General features: G+C 37.6%; 2 protein-coding genes across 2 annotated transcripts; one reads left to right on the forward strand and one right to left on the reverse strand.

Moving 5' to 3' along the window:
* The first annotated feature begins 396 nt into the window (after nucleotides 1-396).
* jade1 (jade family PHD finger 1) lies at nucleotides 397-12,294 on the forward strand. The gene is made up of 11 exons (XM_056238868.1): nucleotides 397-532; nucleotides 2,438-2,521; nucleotides 3,597-3,661; nucleotides 3,804-3,961; nucleotides 5,463-5,647; nucleotides 5,752-5,963; nucleotides 8,120-8,287; nucleotides 8,393-8,509; nucleotides 9,270-9,803; nucleotides 10,970-11,087; nucleotides 11,173-12,294. Exons 2-11 carry the CDS (start codon nucleotides 2,473-2,475, stop codon nucleotides 12,072-12,074), a joined length of 2,508 nt encoding a protein of 835 aa, XP_056094843.1. The 5' UTR covers nucleotides 397-532; nucleotides 2,438-2,472; the 3' UTR covers nucleotides 12,075-12,294.
* A 1,729-nt stretch (nucleotides 12,295-14,023) lies between these two features.
* ncmap (non-compact myelin associated protein) lies at nucleotides 14,024-24,104 on the reverse strand. Its single transcript, XM_056238891.1, has 4 exons — nucleotides 23,774-24,104; nucleotides 17,016-17,122; nucleotides 15,924-16,008; nucleotides 14,024-14,759 (listed from the first exon to the last, which is right to left on the reverse strand). Exons 2-4 carry the CDS (start codon nucleotides 17,107-17,109, stop codon nucleotides 14,483-14,485), a joined length of 456 nt encoding a protein of 151 aa, XP_056094866.1. The 5' UTR covers nucleotides 17,110-17,122; nucleotides 23,774-24,104; the 3' UTR covers nucleotides 14,024-14,482.
* Between the last annotated feature and the right edge of the window lie 579 nt (nucleotides 24,105-24,683).

Consider the following 24,683-nt stretch of genomic DNA (forward strand, 5'->3'; position numbering starts at 1 on the left):
AGCTTTTTGTTGTGAAGTGATCCTGTGTGATTTCCAGTTTTTTTTATTTTGTACCTTTTCCATGCCTAAGATATTCATGACGCATCTTACCTAAGTAAACCCCAATGCATTCATACTTTTGTATGTGTGATTAATTAGATTTGATTGATAATTAAAATGTATTACATTATTAAACCAACTTTTGATTGGTAGTATAAAATGTAATATTTGTATAACATAATATTAAATCTTTATTTATTTACACAGGCTTCCTATGGATTAATAATAATCAAATTATAAATAATAATCAAATTCCAAACAAACCAGATTTGGTTATTATGAAACAGCTGAAATGGAAGTCATGATAATAATCTTGTGTGTGTGCGCGCGCGCGCACCAGCTCCCCCTGCGGGTGCATGAGGAAAACAGCAGTAGAGGCGCGCATACGTAACCTGCATGTGTTTGTGTATGTGGGGTGGAGGAGAGGCGACTACTCAAACTCTGAGCAAGCGCCATATAGAAACGCCACCGCAGGAACAAGAAGACCTTTTTTGTAGGTACATTAAAAATATTTGCTGTAATGTAGTATATATTTTACAGGCAGGGACGTGCAAATGTTTTCCATAATTTCCGCGAGCTCTTCATGCAGATGGTCCGGTGCAAATGTAGCACGCCATTAAAATGGCGCCAAAAGATTAAGTTGAGATGCAGCAGACGATTCCCTAAATGAATGTTTACATACATTTGGCCTCCTTATTAATTCCTATAAGTTAATGGTGCGGTTTGCTTTGATATTTGGTAGTTACTTTGAATCGTATAGCTGCTGGCCGTGCGCGCGCATGTGTGCGTGTATGTGTATGTGTGTCCAAGCGTCATATCGTAATCGTAAGTTAGGCGCGCGCGTCCTGGCCTGACTGCGGCTTATGTTATTTAGCCTAAAAGTTTTGGTATTGAACCAGCAAATGATACCAAACGCATGTCGATGTCTTGCCATTTTAGTTTATAAATGAATTGTGATTAGGTTTCAGAGGGATGTTTGATATTTTTCCGCATGCAACGGTCTGGGTTGGTCCGATTTCATCTCTGCCGTGATGTTGGGAAAATAACGGTAGAAAATATTCAACTTTTCTTTAGGATTTGCGTTAAAAGTTAAATCTGCCAAATGTATGTATTTGTGCAATATAACTTAGTTTTCTGATCGAACGAATGTAGCGACATATTTGTTTGTTGTTGATACTATAGGTTGATGTTTAAATATACCAACGTGGAGCATAGGTTGTGTATTAAACACTAAAATTACTGTTATATATATTTTTAATTACTATTATTAAAATAAATAATGTTTTTAATTTCTAACTGGCATTAAAATGAACAGCTATGTGACGTCAAGAGGCGTGGTCTGTCAGCAGCGTCACATGAAGCGTTTGCACTGCGTGAACTGCTGTTGTTTATACGGAGTGAGACGTTCTGCTGTAAAGGGTTTATATATTTTTTTGCCATCTGGTCATGCAGTTTAAATTAGCTGATAGTTGTGAGATGTGGAAGTATTTTTAATCTTATGATTTTGGTTAAATTCATATAAACGCAAGTTGGGCAGACTATACTATTTTCAATGTTTTTATAAATGAGTTTGCTTTGCTTAGTCCCATGAATATATTAATAAAAAACACAATTTCCTTTGTTAATGTTGTTTTATGCTCTTTAATGAAAAGTAGTTCTGCTTTAACTGTGTTAAGTGGCTAAAAATTCTGTCTGTGTCTAAAGCTGGAAAGTGCATGGAAAAATACACGGATTCATTTTATTTCTCAGTGAAACTGGGCCGTCAGTCTACTGTTATTGCTTATGACGTCCCAGGCATGTGTGCAATGTGCATTGTACAGAAGTGTGACAATGTTATTTTGCTAAACATAGTTTAAAAATATATTTTTTAATTCGTTTTTTTTTTCGAGTTATGTGATTTGACTGCTCTATATGACATTTGAAAAATTAGTTTGTTTTAAACTGATATCTTTATCAGAGCAGGATAACCTAAACTTTAAGGTGAAGTGTGTAAAATTTCATGCACACGCCCCCGTTTGCCAATGGTCGGTTCAACAGATAGTCCCGCCCTCAGACCCACTGTATTGGTTGAACCGACGTTGTTATGTCAAGATGCTCAACCAAACAGCAATGGTTGTATAGCCCCACATTGTTTACACTTTTTGAAGGAGTCAGCTACAACTCTGTATTACTTATAAGTTGAATCTGCATATTAGGCTGAGATGCAATTATATAAATTCAAATATTAAGAATTTTAACAGCATTTAATTTGAATTAGGTTTAAGTCAAGTCTCATTTAACTCTAAATGTCACTCTCTGTCAAGTTGTGGCTGGCTGAGGGAAGCACAAGCACACAGCAGTGATCTCTGCAGGATCAGTTTTCAGGAATGTTCTGCTAATGTTTGATCAACCTCTGCAGATTTCTGCATCACTTGAAGGCCACGGTAGCTGAGGATGAAGCGAAGCCGTGTCCCAAGCACCAGTGAGGACTCGGACAATGGAAGTAAGTAAACAGACACTATTTTTTAGTACCAACTTGCCTAGAGAAACCTAGGTTAGTTCTCATTTCTTATTTGTTCATCCTTATTTCCTTTCCTTGCGTCTCAGACCCTTCCCCCTTAGGATGCGAGGGAAGGATGCAAGGTCCAGAAAATAAGGAAATCATATTTGTGTATTGGAATATTCTTGATCGCTCAGTGTCTTTTCAAAGCATCATCAGCTGCACTCAAGGGATCTACCCTTATGTTTTTGAACTATGGTTATTTAAGAAATTGCTAATAAATATTAATTGTGCCCTGTTGATATATGTGAGATTGCAAGGGAAAACATAAATTAAAATGATTGTAAAAGCTGTGAAGGGAGAGGAGAATTTAAACGGGTGTCAGGTTTTTCATTAAGAAACACTTCTGTATAGGATACACCTGTGCATCCTCGCTCAAAGCTCCTCTAGGCGCTTCCTCAGTCCTCGTTCCTCGCCTCAATAATGAAAATTGAGATGCTATTGAAAATTGCCATTTTTTTTCTTCACGGTGGCTTTGGTTTACTTTTTTTCTTTTCTTTTTTTTCTTCAGAATATTGCAGTGTTTATTATAAATAATTTATCAGCGCTCGTCGTTATTTTTCTTTAAAATGTATGTGCCCTTGTAATCTTTCCTACACTTGTCCTCTCAAGTTTCAAGTTAATCTCTCAACAACATCTTTTGTCTGATGACGTGTGCACCAGAGAAGAGATCTGGACAATAGCAAACTGTCACTCACATGAGATTGCAGCAATTAGGAAACGACTATATTCCAATAAATTGCAGATGGACAAAATCAAGCCCAGCACTACTTTTTTTTTCTCGTTTAAGAAGCCATTTCACTTGGATATATGTTACAATTGAAGAGAAACAAAGATGTTTTAGCATTCAGCCCTTTAGCTATAGCCCCACAATCCCTTTATCCCTAATACTGCCACTTGCTGAAATGAAAATGATCATTATTGCTGCTAATAACATGAGTAGTCTCTCTCGCAGTTACACAATTTATGTCCTCAGTGTTATTGAGCATAGAGTAGCATGTTTTTCTGTTTCTTTCAGGTATCTCCACGTCCTGGTCTCAGCACTCCAAGCACAGGAAACAGAATGGAAAGAGACCCTCAGAGGTACGTGGGACTGTCTTGCACTCAGACTACTGCCCCAATACGACCCTAACAGATAAAGATGATAATGTCATAGATATTTGTTGCTCTGTCACAAACACAAATCTTTTCATGCAACCCCTCTTCTCTCTCTCTCTCTTCCAAGGTGTTCAGGACAGACCTGATCACCGCTATGAAGCTGCATGATTCTTACCAGCTGAATCCAGAGGATTATTATGAGCTGGCCGATCCCTGGCGACAGGAGTGGGAGAAAGGGGTTCAAGTCCCTGTCAGTCCCGATTCCATACCACAGTGTACAGTGCGGTACAACACTTTTTTTTTCTTTTACCTGTCAAACTAATAGGGCTGGGTACCGAGTTCGATACTTTTTAGGTATCGATCGAATTGCCTCGATACTATCGAGTATCGAAAAATGACATGTTGTTCGGTTCCAGATTTCGATACCTACGGAGTTAACTCGTCAACGTCAGTGTTCAAACAAATACATATGAAATGCACATACACGAAAACTCTACACACACGAGACGCGCAGAACTCTCCGCGCACATAGTCATATGAGACGCGCGCGTGGACTCACAAACTCTCCGCACGCATACTTATATGAGACGCGACTCATGCGAGCACTGAGACGCGAGCACACACACACACACAAACTCTCCGCGCACATATTCATGAAACGCAAGCACACACACATAATACCTTAAAGATGTGGAAAAGTCGATCAAAAGTGTAGGTACATTTCTCCAGGCTCGATGCCAACAGCGCGTGGTACTGTTTAGTTTAGTTTAGTTTAGTTTAGTTCCTTTATTGTCCACAAGTGGAAATTTGTCTTTGGCTTCACTATACACCACACACAAGGACATCACAAAAACATAAAAAATATACACAAAATAAAAACAGTAACATTCCCATGCAGCTATACATAGCTTGCATATCCACCCCTACTGGCCTATGCAAATATGATGAAGACCTTGACAGTGCACAGAGTAAACATAAAAGTTGCTCCTCTTCGATTGGTAAAGGAAGAGATACCTTGTTGACCACTCTGACAGTGTTTATATTGCAATAAATAATAACCTACTGAATGTACACTGCCGTCCAAAAATGTGTTGGTTAGTCAGAATTTCTTTTCAGCAAGGATGCATTAAAGTTATCAAATGTGACATTAAAACATGTTTAATGTTACAAGATATTTCGTTTTTAAATAAATTATGTTCTTTTGAATTTTTTATTCATCAAAGAATCATGAAAAAATGTATCATATTTTCCGAAATATTAAGCAGCAAACTGTTTTCATATTTCTGAAGGGTCATGTGACACTGAAGTAATGATTTTGAAAATTCAGCTTTGAATTCAATTCATTTCAATACATTTCATTTTGAAATATATTCAAATAAGATTTTAAATTGTAATACTATTTCACAATATTACAAGTTTTACTGTATTTTTTATTAAAAAAAAAAATCAGCTTTGGTGAGCATGAGCTCTTTACAAAACGGTTTTTGTCCCTTTGTGCACTGGCTAAGGAGCATGAGTCAAACTGAAAAAAATAAAAACCAAAGTTTTTCGGAGGTAATGTGTTATGTAATCTTGTTAAAAAGGATTTCATAAAATTGGTATCGAAAAAAGTATCGTTAGGAACCGGTATCGAAACTGAGGTATCGAAATTGGCACCGGATCGAAAGATTTTGAACGATACCCAGCCCTACAAACTAATCTTATTTAGTGGTGGTTGCCATTAAATCTAAATCTATTAATTAAAAATTAAATCTATTTGTGTTTTTCTTTCTTTTTTTCACTACAGCACTGTAGCTGCGAAAAGCCCTGCTCCTCTATTCATCAGGCCGAAGAAACTGATTCGCTCATCTGAGTCATCGATGCTGGGGTACGTGGGTATTCAGACACTAGCTGATGGCATGTGTCGTTATGACTTGAATGAGGAGGATGCAGCTTGGCTGCAGATCACTAATGAGGAGTTCAGTAAGATGGGTGAGCATATCCAATCTGGAGTTTTCATTTTACCCATTTTGCACTCAAATTTCTTGCACTCTGTGGAAACAAATGTCACGTCAGGCTAACTGATTTGCCTGTAGGCATGCAACTCCTGGATGAGCTGACAATGGAGCGGGTCATGGAGGAGTTTGAGCGCCGTTGCTATGACAACATGAGCCATGCCATGGAAACGGAGGAGGGGCTTGGCATAGAGTACGATGAGGACGTGGTGTGTGACGTCTGTCAGTCCCCTGACGGCGAGGACGGCAACGAAATGGTGTTCTGTGACAAGTGCAACATCTGTGTGCATCAGGTATGTGTGTTTGGGCGAACTGAGTGTTTGAAAGGATGTGAGAGCTCTGAGGCTGCCCCTCTTAAAGGGTAACTAAACACCTGGTCAGAGCCTGACTCCACCCACTGGCAATATTTGAAAAATGCTGGAAAAGTGGGCAGACCCCAGCAGAGATAGAGGGGACGAACCGAGGGCGGGGCTGAGCGGGGGGGCGTGCACCTGAGACCCGCAGTGACAGATTATTTGACAGCTGCTTTCACACTCTAAAATGGAGAGTGACTGGAGTGACACAAGTAGCTTTGCAACAGAGCAGTCATTTGAAGTCGAGAAGTTTTCTCCCCCACCTTCACTTGAAGTGGAGGATGTTGAATTGTCTGTGGACACAGGGACATATCAATTCGAGCCGCTGGCTCAAACTGCGGTCTTAACTCCCGCATCGCGATCGGCTTGTGATGAGTTTGGTCGAGTTGATGTCAATACCGCGCGCTCTCTGTAGGCATATTCATATTTTGCCGCTATGTGAAAAAATCCAGCAAAATGCGCCGGCGGGTTTGTCAACCCCAGAGGATTAACTTTAGCCTAACCATAAATTGTGATTAAAATATACATGATCCCTCACATCAAGACGCCACTGCGGTGGTGGAGTCCATGCAGGAGGAGCAGCGTTTGGCACTGCTTTGCTTTTCAGCGCGAGCTGTATGGAGAAGCCCATGTCCACCTCTATTGCGTTACCATCCTGACCACTGTACTAAATACAGATAAATCTACGTTAACTTGAAGCTATCCTAACTGATGCAATACTATGCTACTAACTATGCTTTTAACAATACTACACTAACAACTATGCTAATTAACTACCTAGGCTACACAAAATAATATAAATATAATATTCTTCCAGATCATTAACAAAAAAAGTTGGTTTAGGGTTTAGTTACCCTTTAATATTCGACTAGAAGAGGCTTAGTCGACCAAAATTGTATTAGTCGGTTTGTCGCAGGAAAAAAAAAACTGCTACTGTGGCGTAGTCACGCAGTCCGCGAGGGATCGTTAACTTCAGTTCTTTGTGGTAATTACAGTATATCGGGCAGGAAATCCAAACGTTCTTCGATCATCCATCAACCTCAAATATGGCTTATTTGAAACATGGAAGTAGTAGCAACTTTTCTTGGTCACTCACTCTGTTAACCTAGATAAATGTGCGCTATTATTAGGCGCATATCCAAGTGATTGTGCATAGTGTTAAAGCTAAAGTATAGCGCTCTTACTGCATTACATGGAGGCGGTGGTGCGATCACTTGCATTTTTTCCTGATAACAGCTGAAGCAACTTAAAATACGTTGTACTTTTGTAAAATAAAGTAAACAAACAGGTTGTGCTTTCTGCCGTCTTGTCACAAAAATGAAACGAAACTCAGCATACAGGCTACTTGCCTCACAGACATGAGAAATAGGTATATCTATAGAAAGCTTAAAAAATGCTTTTGAATGAACCAGTTAAAATAAAAACCTATCCTCTGTAATCCGTATGAAAGGTGCATTTCTCTCTAAAGGCCCTTGCACCGAGTCCGAAATTCGCGTCCGAAGTTTTCGCACGTTAAAAAATAAATACGACCTCACGTTATGTCAATCACGCTTGCACACTGCCTCCGAAACTTGCGTCCGTCATTAAAAAAATCGGATCGGGTTCAATTTTTTGCGTTTTTCGCATCCGTAGCAAGCAGTTTGAATGGTGTTTTGACAATTCAGAGCCACCGAATCACGAATACGAAAAAACGCAAAATTTCGGACTCAGTGTGCAAGGGACTTAAAGGTGCGTCGACTGCGGAGTTGGTGAGTCGTCATCGTCAACTTCATTGAAGCTGACACTGACTCAGAAAACACTAGTTTATCAATAAGTCATTAAAATGTCTCCTTGCTATTTTTTCTGATACATTCATTGTCATTACTTTTTGCTGGTGCTTTGCAACAAGCTTTATGCGTGCGCTTGAGCGCGGAATAGGCTATATATTAAAGGCTCATTATGGTTGAGCCCCCCCCCCGTATATATTTAAGTAATTACATTAATATAAACATGCGATTAGTCAACTAATGGCGAATACTAGTCGACCAGAAAAATCTTTTGTCGGTGGTAGCCCTAGCAAGCACATATGAATTACATAACAATGTATCTCCCCACAGGCATGTTACGGTATACTGAAAGTTCCAGAGGGCAGCTGGCTTTGCCGTACCTGCGCGCTGGGCATCTTTCCCAAATGCCATCTCTGTCCTAAAAAAGGCGGAGCAATGAAACCCACCCGCAGTGGCACCAAGTGGGTCCACGTCAGCTGTGCCCTCTGGATACCAGAGGTAAGGCTGCACGCACAAATTAAGACTTTTAAAGTGATTGCGTTAATGACTCGGAAGAGTACAATGTGAGCTCAGAATGGTCTGTTGTGTGCTCTGTATCTGTAGGTAAGCATTGGTAACCCTGAGAAGATGGAGCCTATCACTAATGTGTCTCAAATACCCAGCAACAGATGGGCTCTAATATGCTGTCTGTGTAAAGAGAAAACAGGAGCTTGTATTCAGGTACAGACTGCTGATGTTTATCTCTTTTTATGCTGTTCATGCAGATATTCAGAACCTTCCAGAGGGCATAGTGCATTTTAATCTTTAATCTTTCAATTTGAGTGCTGGAAAATTTAAATATCAATTGATAACATCAATAATTTAAAGTTAGTCACTTAGTAATTTTTCTCTTAATAAAAAGTTTAAACATATGAATTAAATAGTACTGTATAGTAAAACATTTTAAAATTCTGTATATTCACATGAGTTCAAATGACCAGATTAATATCCCCGTTATTTTAGGATTATTTATGTACTATTGTAGTATTTGTAAAAGAAAAATAATTTTGGTAATATTTTGAATTCTATTGAGCCTTAATTTATTTATTTTTCAGTTTTAGCTTGAGTAATTTTAGTACTTATTTAGAACTTATTTTATTTCAGCATTTCTAATTTTTGTTTAGTTTTTTTAAAGTTCATTATCTAATATTTATATTTTTATTAAAGCTATATTTCAGTTAACAAAAAAAATAACAAAAACTGGTCAATATCACATTCTGCAGTGACTTAAAACATTTTGTTTTACAAGATGCTGCTTCCACGCCACTAGATGTTATTTTCAATTTACTATTGACTGCCATGTCAGCCAGCACAACATGAACAAAAAATACTGAACGTAGCATTACATTTTGTTTAAATGTAGAAACAAAAAAATCTGCTTCACATTTTCCCCATCTTCTGTGGTTTAATCCTGACATCCACTCTTTCCAAATCCCCGTAGTGTTCTGCCAAAAGTTGCCGTGTGGCGTTCCATGTGACCTGCGGTCTGCATTGTGGGTTGAAGATGAACACGATCCTCACAGATGCAGATGAAGTCAAGTTCAAATCTTTTTGTCCTAAGCACTCAGGCATGGACTGGAATGAGGAAGAGGGGGATGATGACAGGCCAGTGAAGGTCCCGACCAGTGAAGACAGAAGGAGAAATAGGGGAGCAGACATCTCATCCCCTTCACAGCCCAAACTTGCACAAAACACAGAAGAGACCAGACTCAGTGAGCGTAAGCTTCGAGTCCAGCAGCTCGAGGATGAATTCTATCGCTTTGTCGCCGCTGATGAAGTTGCCGAGCACCTGCAGTTGCCCCTAGAGATGGTGGACTTCTTGTTACAATACTGGAAGTTGAAAAGGAAAGTGAACTTTAACCAGCCGCTCATCATGCCGAAGAAAGAAGAAGAAGATAGCCTTGCCCGGCGAGAACAGGAAGTGCTTTTGCGGCGACTCCGCCTCTTCACGCATTTACGACAGGATCTAGAGAGGGTACGTTTTGCAGAGCCACATTACCACCTTCAAAATGGGCTTAGATCAGTATGAGGAAAGATAGCAGCAGCCAATCACAGCTCAGGACAGTTAGATAGCAGGATCCAATCTCTGCCTTCCCTGATTTCAAATTAACAGTGAGTTGCAGATAGTTCAATGTAGTTCATATTTTATCAAGGTTTTAAACTAGTTTTATCATTAACATTTTACATAATTTCTGTCCTAGTTTCATTGTCACCACAGTCATTATCACACCTGTATCTTTACCTTTAGACCATAAAATATGTTGTTAGGCCAAACCCAAATAGAAAAAATACACAATATCCCCCTCTTTTTTTTTAAATTGGCAGGCTTAAACATCAGTAGTGAAGGAATTTAATTAATTATTATTCTGATAGGAAGAAAACAGTAAGGAATGTGATGTAACTGTGAACTCCAGCCACAAGAATTATGTTGGTAACCTAAAAACTATTCCCACTTCAAAAAGGAAGTTGATGTAAGTGCTTTGAGCACAAGCTTTCTCATTTTTGCTTTGAAAACCTCTGAAACGTTGGCCTGTTTTTTTCTCAATTCCAAATGTTTTCGATATATCTTGTCTTCAACCCAGAACATTCTTTTAATGTGTCATTTACCTATAAGCCTCTGGTTTCTCATGATGAGAGAATTTCTTCCATGTAAGAAAACTGACTCCCTTATGTCTTTGCAAACCCATTCATGTTCTTAACACAAATTAGGATATTTTTTTAATTCTCATCATTTTTGTCCATCTAACAAACCTTTCATGCATTAAAAAGTTCAAATATACACCATAAAAGTAATCCAAATAAATCAAGTGGTTTAACCCAAGAGATAATCGCTTTACATGAAGAACCGATTTCATTTAGGGTTTTGTTAATACTGTTCATAAACATTGTTCAAAGCACATGCATAGAGCACATCAAATATGGAAGCTCATCCGTACCTGTTTGACACGAGAGAACAAACCTTATAGGTTATTGAATGCCAAGAAGGATGAGAGAAAATCAGAAATGTCTTTATTTGTGTTTTGAAGATGAATAAAAAACATTGGAATGAAATGGTGGGTAAAATTTTGGGTTGGCTATCGCTTTAAAAAGTTTAGTTTCTTTTTAGTAGATTTCATGTCTTGCGTACTTGTATGTGTTCAGGTGCGTAATTTGACGTACATGGTCAGCCGCCGGGAGAGGATTAAACGGACCGTGTGCCGAGTGCAGGAACAGATCTTTCATCACCACGTCAGGCTGCTCGAGCAGGGACGTGTTGCCGGTTAGTATGATGTTTACTACACTCACTGAAAAAGTTTTTTCCCCTCCTTTTTAACTGTTACCTCTTCCTTCTCTCTCCTGGTCAGGTATATCCTCTACTAGACGTTTGGAGGAGGCCATGTTTTACTTTCGAACAGCGCCACCCGTGCCTGCGTCCCCCCAACCTCTAAAGGGTCACTGCGGGCAGAACAGCGCCCTGGGCTCCACTGAGAAGGGGAGCAACCCTTATAGAGTCTCAAGGCATATCGAAGCAGACAAGCCTGCAAAGATTCCTAGACTGGACAGCCTGGTCATGGACAACGTTCCCAGTTCTGGGGTCATTGATTCAGGCTCTGGAGCTTGTAAAATTCAGAAAAATGAGACCGCGGCGTCAGCTACAGCGAAACGTTCGGAGGGCAGGCTTAGGGGTGGTGAATCTCATAGAAGAGATGAGGAGAGCGAGTGCCCCCTGGAGGACAGGAGGAGGAGCAAGCTGTGGGAACAGGTGTCCATCAAAGACAAACTCAGGCAGTCGAAGTCTATTGAGGATAAGACAGAGCTCGACAACATGGATGAGAGATTGTTGCTGTCTCACAGCAGAACCTCTTCTAGTTCTCCGACCATGTATAACGGATCGCCGAGGAAGACAAACGCGAGCCAACATCAGGGAAAATTAGTGCCAAATGGAACAACTAGGCGGCATCTGAAAAACTGGGGCAGTTTCAGAATCCCCAAACGGAGTGAGAGAACATCAGCAGGGAAAGATGTGCAGGACAGAAACGACGTGGTGGACCAAACTTCCTTAAAAACCTTTAATACAAGTCCCGCCGCCGCCACCCCTCAAATTAGGACCCGGCTGCGGACAGGAAGTGAGAACCGAAGCCACTTGGAAGAGTCTGATCTTGGCCAATCAGAGCAGGGCAAGAGGTGTCACGCCCAAAGACTTCGAAGCCCGATGACTAGACGTTACGGTTCGGACGTGATCCAACGCGGAGTACTTGCATCATAAAATGTGTCAAATTTTTATTTTTGTCCTCTTCATTTGCTTTTCAATGAAAGGTGAACAGGTGGATTGATATTTATTTTTCTATTCTGTAATTTTCTGCTGTTGCTGAAATAATTTTTTGGTGTGTTCGTTAAAAACCAACGCGGAGAGGTTTCAAAGACCAAACAATTGGCTGATGAAGCATAAAAATATCTTCCCAATATTGAATGAAACTTCAAATCAGGTGAAATAACTGGCACAATTCATAGATAAGTTATGAGCACTTGTGAGGATGTAACCAGCGTGAAACAAAGCCAGTACGGCCCAACTGTCTTAAGTCCCATAGAATTACTGCACTTAACTGAGCACTTAACTGTTTAAAAAATACTAACCAGTGTCCAAAATTTAGGAAAGACTTTTTAATTTATTTCTCAGTATTTAGCTAACTTAAAAGGCCATCATGTTATGTATGTTTGATATGTGCCATACTTTTTCCTTCTCAGGTAAAATTGCTTATATTTGTACTTAATTTATAGTGTTATGTCTTTCTTTTTTCAAACAAACTGAGTGTGTGTAACAGGTCAATGCCTTATATGTACTCTCTTTGGTCTTGAAGTAATTCCTTTCCAGAAAAATACAAATAAAAAGCAACTCTTTCAGTTAACCATATTCTTCAGCAATAGATGGACACTAGATCCAGACAGAGCCACAATCAGTATGATGAAATTGACACATAATGTATGTCAGAAAGGCTTTTAACAATCATTTACTTCCAGTATCCATTACTTTGAATTTACTTTTGCACTTGATATTAAACAATAACTCAAGACACTATCATAGTTGTAATGAAGACACTTGTGTTGAAAGGACTGATCTTCTTGACATGGTTGCCTTTGAGCAGTACTCAAAATATGTGTTCTTGCATCTTTTCTTTATAGCTGTAAATGTCACTCTCTTCTCATGCAAAATGTGAGTTGATCTCCTTGAGAAAAAGTTTATCTTGTGCCTGAGTGTTTTTGTCAAGATGTTGCACTAGAACATTAGCCAGAGAGCTTGGTATAACTGTGCTCACAGAGGAAAAAAAAGTTTCTACATGTTTATATAATCAAGCACTGCTGTATTTTTCTTCTTTCTTTTTCTTTTATTCTTATGCAATACTTTAGTTTTGTTGCAGATTGTGAATAAATTTTCTTGAGGTTACTTCTGGAAATGTCTGGACCTGAAGTTTTCTGCATTCATAATACAGGGCTCCAGACTAAAGAAAAATGCAGTCATAGACATCGTGACTCCTACAATTAAACCATATTTGGAAATCAGATGACTTTTTAGTTGACAAATTACAGAACCGATAAAAATGGTTCATTTCTCTTTTGATGGCGTCATTGTAGTGATTCTGATTCTATTATGTGCCATATGAAATGGCATCGTCAATCTTTTTCACTTACAATTTATTACATTCTGGCCTTACTCTGTTAACTTTGACCTGTAATATTTTGAGACATTTTTGAATATCTTTTAGAATTTTTTTTATTAGGACAAAACTGTATATATATGTAGCTTTAAAAACAAACAGTAGTTGCCGATTCATTTAAAATCTGTCATAAAAAATTATTCATTATTCAGTGATGTAATCAGCTGCAAACTCAGTAATGAGTCTGATTCGAACAGCTAACTCACAAACATGTTTGAATCTTTTCAACTGACTCCTTGAAAAGAACAAGGATAAGCCAACAAATTGTTGACAAATCAAGCAAGTCTAAAGATGTTGCCTAATTACCACCAACATACAAGATAACATCTGAAGATCACTGTTTCCCCATCTCACCAATGGCGTTCTAGTCTTGAGCCCTAAAATGCCACTAGCACTGTCGAGTTCCAGGAATTGCATGAACAAAATATATACCTTGAATGCAATCTAAGCTGCTTTGAATCAGTCTCTGCAAGGTGCATAAATGTAAAGTTTGAATATTCAGCACATTTTAAACAGTGTATTTGAACAATCTTATATTAAAGCCTTTTCTATTAAGAGTGCAAATGTCCTGGTAATACACAAATTACATTGATGTAGCATCCTTAACATCTCAAACTGATTCTGGCTTCCACCAATTTAATTTAAAAAACAAAAAAAAACGTTTTCCGCTCAAGGCAGAAACCTACATTGTTTTAACCTACATTTCATCACCAAATTGGGTCCTAAAAATAAACCTATGAACCCATCAAATGCTAAGACACTTGTCTGTAGCTACTGTTCTTCAAGTTCTTCATTATCATATCCAGACTCTTAAAGTGGACTTTTCAATCTTTAAAGTCCTCAAAGTTCAATCATATCCTAAACGGGCTGTGAATGTACAGTTAATGGTGTGTGCTCAGATATGACCCGGGGCCTCTTCCATTGGTCCTTTGTTCATGTTGGTATGTCTTTGCACATTCTGCTATGTGTTATCAATTGATGGCATGTCGTGTATTGTCACAATAGTTGAGCCACTGTTGGTGCTGAAATGCTCCCCATTACTTCGCTCCACATTTCCCAGTTCGACCCGTGGAATGCGGAAGCCGTTGTCTGAGGACGCGTTAGACTGCGCAAAGCTTCCAGAGAGTGAGTTCGCGCCCACGTTGCTCATGGGCATGTTTGTATTTGTAGTAGTTGTGGACACTTTCTTCCGTGGTTTGCTGGAGCCTCCTGCCATCATCCTTTTCGCATGTGTCCTCCTGTCAGATATTGAAAAAATGGATTGATAAATAGATAAATGTTCTTCAAAAAGAATCAAATTAAAGAGTCAAATGTAAGGATGAGTACCATATTGGTTATCGGCCGATATTGAAGTAATTTATATATAATATAGATATTACAAAATGCTAATAATTTAACTCTTTCCCTTCCAATGACAGAATTTTCCATTATTTATGAGACAATGCTGCGTCCGAAATCGCATCCTCTCTTGAGTAGTAGGTAGGCTACTTATTTTGAATGAGTAATTACTTCAGGACCGCTAAAAAAGTATGTTCTATGAGTGTGTGCAGTATGTACTGCATTCGCCATGTTGTCATTCTCATGTGACCGTCCAGCATGCAGTTACGTTGCTTCACTACCATTCATATAAACCCTCTCCAGTAGCCTCATGAGATAGTGAAGTGTGCGAAAATAGTATGCACACTTCAGAATCTTTTATGAGTAGGCCTACTATGAATTCGGACATACTTCTTTTGACACATACTGTTTTTCACCTACTATAAGGCTAGTAGGGAAGTATGCGATTTCGGATGCAGCCATAGCTTACTGCCATTGACGGTATTTGCAGGCTTTCACTATTATATGTTAGGGGGCGCTATATGACATAACTTCTGAAAGAATACAGAATCTCCGGAACTAAACACAGTCATGATAAGAGCAGAAACAAGCCATAAAAGCATTGTTTATGCGCATGGTAGTCTTTTTGAGGGGGGAAAATCTCAATTTTTTCAGCTTTTTGTTTAAAATGTTGCATTTTTTATGAAACTTACCAACATTCAAGAGTTGGTTAAAAAAATGCATGAAAGCTTTTCATAGTGTACATTATAATGTGATGCTTAAATTAACTTTTGATGTTACATTGATGACTTGATGATCACTAAAACAATAAACCATATAAATAAATTTAGTTCTCTTAATTAAACAGATCTAAATCTTCCATAACCTGTTCCATTCAGCCCTGAGAACATTTTAAGAGTGTCTTTGTCCTCAAGTGGATTTTGAGAATGTCATGTCTATTTTTAGGCCTCATTAAAAGGTCTGTCTAAAATTGTCCTGCTATTGTGAGGAGATAGAAAAGGTGTTCTGTTCACCTCATGGTATGCAAGTCATTCATTATGGTTTACATCAAAATGTTGCCATACCTGTTGTACGTCTTGAGGACTATAAGCAAAAACGTGAGAATGATGATTATACCAATGACGATTATAGCTATCATGGCTCCTGAGCCTGTGAACACAACAAACAGGGAATGTTGTATTAGACATATTGTGAACATTAAGCCTAGGGTTGGGAAGATCACAATGTTCCCTTCCAATCATTCAATGAAAACCTCAAAACGAATAAAGCCAAAACTGCAAGAAAAAAAATTGTAAGAAAAGTTCTGTAGTTAAAAAAATAACAATAAAAGACATCAATAAAGACATTTAGAGAAGTGCGTTCATTTGATCACAAAATTAGTAAACCAGTATAGAATACGCAATACAAAATTTAATGTGAATCTTTTAAAACATGCTGTAGATCAAGTTCCAGGAGAATGTTCATGCTCTAGATTTCTCACTCTCACACAGCGTGAACAGCGTAGTGCAACACCTTCAGGCTGTCTATACTGGGCGTATCAAAGTGAATGTTACAAGCGTAGCACAAGCGTGTGTAGTACGTCAGAAATTGGGCATCCAGTCAGACTTTATCATTAGCCATGTTTACACCTGGTATTAAAATGCATTTTGGTCAATCGGATCACAAGTTGACAACGCTAAATACAGGTGTACACGTGGTCTAAAACGATTTGAGCCTGTCCACTTTCGACCACTTCCAGAGATAGTCGAAAACACATTCGACCGGATTGCTTTCATAGTGTAGATTCTCACGTGGTCGAATGTGTTCAAACAGCCACAAAAGACCTCCTCTCTCCACCTACTGACATAATGCGTTAACATTATCGGAAGCACGCTAGCCAGACGAGATTTAAACTTTAGCTATTAGAGCAGAAACGAAAGCTGTCCATTAGATCGAAAGATCTGGGGGGGAAAAAACCCATACATGCACCCACCCATAGACCCGGCCTCGAAGAAAACAGGACAGAAGTGATTGAAAGTGGACAAAAGAGACAGATTAAAACACCAGGTGAAACGAGTATGTGTTTCCCTCGTCTGCTTGTGATCCGATCCACCAAAAAGCATCTTAATACCAGGTGTAAACAGGGCAATAGAGTATCCTACAGATCTGAAACTTACTCTGCATGAGGATTTGTTCTCTAGACTTGGTGGTGGCTGTGGTGTTCTGTGTTATTGTGGATTGGGTCACGGATGCTGTGGCCGCCCTTTGCATCTTTAGATTTGTCCTGAAAAAAAAAAGATACAAAAAAAAACAAGAAGGGAAAAAATGTTTAAACATACAATACCACTTTGGTTTATAGATTTTAATTTACAATTCATAAACAAGCAAGGAATGATTTAATGTTATCATTTTACTTCAACAACAACAACATTTCACAATGTTTTCTTTGTGTGCTGTGCCTTTGGCAATACGGATTTTGAAAAAGCAGTTTGCATTGTATAAAACAAAGTGTTAATTAGTCCAAATTGCTGTTTTGGGGACTTTAACCACACTGAATACATGATTCATTATGTTCAGTAAACTACTAATTAGTTTAGAAACCCTATTTGTGCATTATAGTCTCAAAATGGTAATTTTATTTTATACGGCTTTTACTGCTAATTCTATATCTACAAGGCATATCTGCCACCAAGATTCCATTCGATTAGATTTCATGTCAGCTCCCTGTTTATGTGCTTTTTAGGCACTTGACAGAGTGATTATATGTTTAAATGGTTTGTCAATCTGTTGAAGAATGCCTGAGAGGTGTATATCATTCTCCCATATATCTGTTAGCAATAAACATCTCACACCCATCAACTTCCGTTTTTTTTTATCGCTTAATGCAGCACAGTGTGTCCAGCTCCATTAGTCTGTCCAGCAAAGTCATGGTCCATTTTGGAACAAATTTGTTTGTACTCGGTGAACTCTCAGTTCTGGTGCATCGCTGACGTACTGAACTGCAGTGGCTCGCCGCAACCTCAAAATTATACTGCTGTTGGTTTTAGATTTAACTGACTGTGGAGTATCCTCGACAATACAATCAGAGCTGCTTCAAATGAAAATGGCTTGGGCTATAAAAAGCTGAATAACCCAGAACACACATAATCTCCATCCATTTCCCCCAAATCACCCAACCAAGTGTATTCATACAGTGTAAATCCTTGCAGACTCTCTCACTCCTACGTACACTGTAAAAAAATTGCTGTAAAAAAGGGCCACATTTTGACAGTAATATGCTGTTTTCCATTAAAACAGCAATATACCGTAGAAAAAATGCATTATGGGGGATATATGTCGTTTTCGAGAAAGTAGCCTACAGGAATATACTGTGAATTAACAGCGCTCAAAGTCAACACTAAGAGACTGTGTTCCAAATCACACCCTATACCCTCAGTCACTATTCCCTACATTAGTTCAATAATATAGTCCAATTGACTGAGTGATTAAAAACAAGTGAGTTAATTCAGACACTGATGAACACCTGCTGTTAACAAGCAGAATCACTGAAGGAAAGAGGAACAAGAATAACAGACAAAAGATTAAATCAACTGAAGATAAAATATATTAAATCTCTGAAGATCTCAGCAGAAGAGGATTAAATAACTCCCCAAACAGCATTACCAGCTTCACTTATTACTAACCAGTTTGACTTTATTTCTGTCAGACGTCTACAGAAGGTCTTATTAAAAGGTGACAGAGGTTTAGATGTCATTTTATTTTCATTTCGTTACCATGATGGTGTTTAGTGATTGCTTTAGTTGGGCTCTTGATCCTTGACTTTTGAACATTAGTTTTTCTTTGGCTGAGGTAAATGTGTCTTTAAAATACATTTACCATTGCAAAAAAGCTGAAAGAAAACAGGATTAGATGACATTTTTGTTAATGGTTACAATCATCATCTATTGGCCTGATTCACTGATCTAATTTAATGTCTGATGTATTTATATGGGTGATGTTTTGTATTTTTGATTATGGTATTACTGTGAGTTTACAGATTGAGATCTATCAGAGTTTTGACAACCAGAAAATATAAAGGATTTTAAAAAGTTAATGCTCAGAACATTTTGAACTTCAATATTAGAGAGACACACAGAGACATCAAGAATTGGCGTATGAATCTCAACAATGGTGACAATAAAAAAGTTTCATGCTGCAATGCATGTTGGGTTGGTACCCAAAGTACAAACAAGAAAAATTGTGCATGACTCCCAGCATGCTTTGCGGCATGAATAAATTATGCAGCTGAATTGTCTGGTTATTTTCTTTAATTTGTACTTTTTGCTTTTATTTTTGCTGTTAATTTTGTGTTGACTCTAAGTAGTGTGTTTTGTGATGTTCAGATATGATGTTATCTTTTTTGTGGATTGTCACCATTGTTGAGATTCATTGGCTGATTCTTGATGTCTGTGTGTGTCTAACTGATGTCACAGTTTAAAAAAAAATAGTGAATGATGAGTTTAAAAAATCAATATCATTAACTCAAGTGTGGACACACAAGTGTTCATTTAAAACTGAAGATTTTGCAGTGGGGTTAAAGGGGTTAAATGCGGCAAATAAAAAAAACAAACAGAGTGAAGCGTAATTTAACGGTAATCAACTGTAAATTAATTTACAGCATAAAACTGTATAAAAACAATTTACTGGCAACCCAGCTGCCAGTAGATTACCGTAAAATCAAGGAAAAACAGTAATATTCTGTAAAAATTAACAGTCATATTTACTAAACAAAAGAAGTTAATTTCACTGAAATATTAGTAAAAGTTCATAGAAAAAAGTTATGCGAAGTCAATAACTGATAAGGAGAGTAAATATTTAACTGAAGTGTTTAATGTGTTTTGCACAGGATGATATAGGAGAGATCTGTTAGTTTAATTAATTAGTTTTGTGGGTCACCATTGTGCTGGAGAGTAGAGCCTATGCTTCAGTCAAAGATGAGCAAAGAAACACTGATGTTATGCTGCCTGTTGCTTTATTTAAAAGCAGTAACTGTGTAGTTGCTGATGCAGTGACAATCTCCTTGCTAAGTTTAGCACTGTACATGTATGCTAATGTGCGCTAAATGCGAACTGCAAAGGTTTTAGTTAAAGTCATGTTTTTAATTAATTCACTATTACACATTAGGTGTTTGCAGTTTTAAAGATATTAATTTTCAATGGACTTTAATGAAGTAAGTTTGCAGTACTATCAGTATAAATACTTTTAAACTTGAACTGTTTGAAGCAATCGGTTTCCCAAATGATATGAGTTTCCTTCCATGGTATTTTTACAGTAACATACTGTAAAAAAGCAGAGCTCTATATATTAACAGTAGAGGGCTGTTAAATAACAGTACTTTGCTGGCAACCACAGCTGCCAGTAGATTACTGTTATTTTACAGCGCAATTTTTTAGAGTGATGATCACACACTTTCGAGCACAGGTAAAGTCTATTCTTCACCTGCTGATTATATTCAAATAAACTGGCAACTACAAAACATGCAAAACCTTGAGTTTCATAACAGCTATTACACATTCTGACAGTGTGGGCGTCACAGCAGCATTCAGGGTCTTCTCAGTTTAAATGAGCAAATCAGTGAAAAATATGTTTACCAATTGTCTAATTTTGGGACACTTTTAACTGTGATGGACTTTGGAGTGAATTAGAACTGAACCCCCATTTTATTTTGAGGTCATTTGGCTGGTATGATAAAGATTTTTAGTAAGGTATAGTATTAGACTTTAAAAAAATCAGTATCAGATGATATTGAAATTGTTATTGTTCATGCTCATTTCCTCTACTTTTAAATTTAGATTAACACTTTTAAAGAGAACTCTGTTGGCAAAGAAAATCTTTAAAAACACTAATTTAATAAAACTGTTAATGTAATTTTTGGAAATCTCAAAATGAGTATCTATTTTAATATGGTACATTATACTGCTGTGATGCTTGAATTCACTTGCACACAAAAAATATTTTTTTAGTTAATATTATTTTATTTATTTGTTTATTTGTCAGGGACAATGCAAAATATATGGATTATGTGGAGATAATCATCAATAAATTACTTTTAATATCGGTAATCGGTCATTTTTGTGCCTTACAATTTATATGCAGATTCATGTGCATTATTTACTATATTATTTATCAACAGATGTCCATCTATTATTTATCACCTCAAGGAAGTAAGTAAACCGAATAATCTAGATCTGAGATGAGAATATACATTTAAATAAATGCAGGTTATTAGGTGCCTCTAAAATTTTTTTAGAGGCACCTAATAACCTGCATTTATTTACACAGTTGCCAAGCTCATCCTCCTATTTTCAGTGCCTCGCTTCGTAAAACAGCCTCTTCTGTTCCAGACAGGCCATAACGTCCGAGGCTGACTCTTATGAGTATTTCTGACAGAAGCAATCAGCGCTGATGGAAAGAAAAATACAGCGCCTGTACCACCAAAGAACAGCAAATAGTTGTAAATTCTGTTGCCTGAGCTACAAGGTGAATCACAGGACATCATGGAGCTCGGTTTCACACCACCATAAAACAGACCATAATACACTCTCAGGTTTGAAGTGTCAGGCTGTGCCACTTCATTTAATTTATAGCCACTTTACAATCTCACAGATGAACACAGCTGCTGGAACAGAACAAGACAAACCTTGAATCCTGCCAGAGCCACATTTCTGCTAAATTCAACTCAACAATTTAAATCTTGGCTAATAAAAACAAAACAAAAAAAAAACAGAACACTTTGCTTCTGGATCAAAAGCTGATAATAAAAATAAAAATTAAACAAGCTTATTCTAAAATCAGAAAATAAAAAATAAAGGACAGTATCATAAATAATGTTTTAGAAAATGAAGATATGTAAATAAAAGAGCTAAAATAAAATTGTTATATTATTCAAAAAAGTGTGTTGGCTTTAATCTCATTGTCCACGGCAGTGTTGGGTAAATTACTATAAAAAAACTAATTAATTACTAGCTACTAATTACATCATTAATAGTGCAATTAGATTACTGTTCTAATCACTCTCTTTACAAATCCGATATCAACCGTGATAAATGATGCTTGAACTGAACAAAGTGTGTAAAGGAAGAAGGCAATTAAATTACAGTAATTCGATTATTTAGTAATTAATTACACCCAACACTGCTCCACAGAAATACAAATCACCATATGAGTTATACACATAATTGTATTAATCGTATTTATCAATTATACCAGTTTCAAAAAAGTATTTAGTAGTGTATAAATTTTGAACAGCTTTTCGTCTCAGCTTTAGAGTGAAACTGCAACTCTAGAAAGCACCCAGTGTGATCTTTCACTCTGTCTCAGTCTGTCTATCTTCCCTGGAAGTGCTTTCTTTCAATTGTTGCCAGTAAAAGGTGTGGTAATAACTCTAACAATTTTCTGATTGATTTCTAACAATTGGCTCATAATTGTATATTTATTTATTCATTCATTTTAAATAAGCTTATGATTGTTTCTGACTAGAATGTAACCACTTGTAATTGGTGTAATGTAATCCACCAATCTATTAACTAATGAGTTAAACCGTAGGTCAAATTCATAAACGTATATGTGTGTCACTGTCAGTCAATTTGGTGTAACAATCAATTTGATCAATTTGAGTTAAGATCAGGACTCAGGAGTCAATATTTAACCAGTAAAAAAGCGATTAGATCACAGGTGCGCTCACGCATGTCTGGCCTTCAGTGCACGTCACAGCCCTCCTGACTACAGCCTTTCTATACACACAAGATCAGTCCTCAGTTCCCTTGACTTGAACAATGGTCCATTCATCACTTCTGTTACAGGTAGGTATGTGTCCGTCTGAAGCCGGATTCTTAAACGTGTCCCCAACTCCTCACTCACTAAAAAAACTACTGCTTCAAAATACATAGCAGAAAATTTCAGTCTAAATGAACCCAGCCAGACTGTTTACAGGAACCCTCAGTGTTGTTCCAGAACACCAGGACACAGTAAGCAGTGACTGGCCTGCCAGAGCTTCGTCTGCAATGTCAGTCTAAGGATGCAATCGAAGTCAAAAAGAAAGTTAAAAACGTGATTGTGTGTTTATCAGACTCTCAGAGGATGTGCAGAACAGCACATCCTCTTGTCATCTCGGAAAAGGAAAAAAACAACAATGTGATAGTTCCTACTAGGAACCTTGTTAGTTCAATATCATCATTATCAGATGTTAGTCATAAACACAAAGGGAGAGGAAGTAAACTAACACCAGGCCTTCAAATATTATACATCATATGTACTGTTATTAGTTTCTCATATTATTAGGACTAATATCCCTCAGATTCTTCATGTGGTAACTTGTAATTATTTGTGAAACTTGATGTAATACACTGAAAACAATAGTGCAGAAATTGCTAGTAAGTCTCACAAAGTATTACAAAGAATTGGCAAACATTAATTGAATGTGAAATGTTGAAGTAGATAGACTGAAAAAATATTTTCTTGTAAAACACACTCCAACAATCTTTGTTTTATTTACAACTTGTAAAAACAGTTTATGACTAAATTGACCTGAATATATTACATAATACCAACAAAAAATATTTTTTAAGGGTCAGATCAGGTAGAAAAGTTAAGAACAGCAAAAGTTTACGTTTTAGTGTGTCTGCCATGAAACATGATCCGACCTACTGAGATCTGAGAGTTTGTTTACTTTAGTTAACAGGTTTGCTACTATTTTAGCTTCATACAACAGATAGTTGAATAATAGCCACTTATTCAACTCGCTTTGAATATACACAATCTGTCCATCTCAATAACTTTCCTACATTGGACACACACCTCTGAGGCATACAGCCAGAGACTCTCTGAGGTCCCAAGATGACAGGAAATTGAAAGTACAAAGTGAAAATAGGTAAAACCCAGTTGCAATCTGGCTTACCTGTACGATCAGTTCCCTGTCGTGGGGCTTCTCTCTCCACAGAATCAATCCCTCCACTCCCCCTCCTTTAATCGACTGAAGTGAGCATAGTCCACATTCACTTTCCCTCGCACACACTCCTGCTAACAGAGCTGGGACACAAAAACAAAATGGAAACCCTCTCTGAAAGGAGTTTGAACAGGTAGAATGAGTGAATGTTCACTTCAGGTGTGATTGAAAAGCGAAGAAGTTGAAAGCATTGGATGGTTTCAGCACTTGGCAGTGAGGTAGAGACGACGTGCCATATCAGAGCTCTCTGGACTGAAAGCGCTAGCTGGTTTTTCAGGTCTGGCCTGGCCCCCAAGGCGTGCCACATTCACAACACATGCTCCGTTCTCAGTCATTACTCACCTTTAATTAAACACACACACACACACACACACAGAGAGAGAGAGAGAGAGAGACAGGATGTCTGATTAACTTTCTCTGTGACTGAGAAAATCATTACAGGATTGTATTAGCACTCCTGCTGTACCCATGCAAATCAAGGGCCACAGAGAGAGCTGATGTGGTTTACAGATGATGTCTTATCAGCCTCATTGAAATATTCAATCAGATTCCCTTCTAGTACATCCTTAACAAACACTCAATTGCAATCAGATGATTTGAGCTGCTACCAGAACATCAGAGTTGTTTTGATTCTCATGGTTTTCATCTGAAATTTAACATCCTGTTTTTCTGCATCACGTAAGATAATAAACATATTCTAAGGATCAGAAATGATAAATCTGCTTTTTTTATTTTGAAGTAAAGTTAAAGTTTTGTGTTAATGAACTGTGTAGTTAATTAATTAATTCCTGAGAATTTAAATTTGAGCTAATATTAATATAACTAGAACAGCATAATTAAGTGTCTGTGTTTAGATGAGTCA

Source organism: Rhinichthys klamathensis, unplaced genomic scaffold (genome assembly GCF_029890125.1).
Source record: "Rhinichthys klamathensis goyatoka isolate OS25496 unplaced genomic scaffold, OSU_Roscu_1.1 h1tg000547l_1, whole genome shotgun sequence".
In the NCBI taxonomy this organism is placed as follows: domain Eukaryota; kingdom Metazoa; phylum Chordata; class Actinopteri; order Cypriniformes; family Leuciscidae; genus Rhinichthys; species Rhinichthys klamathensis.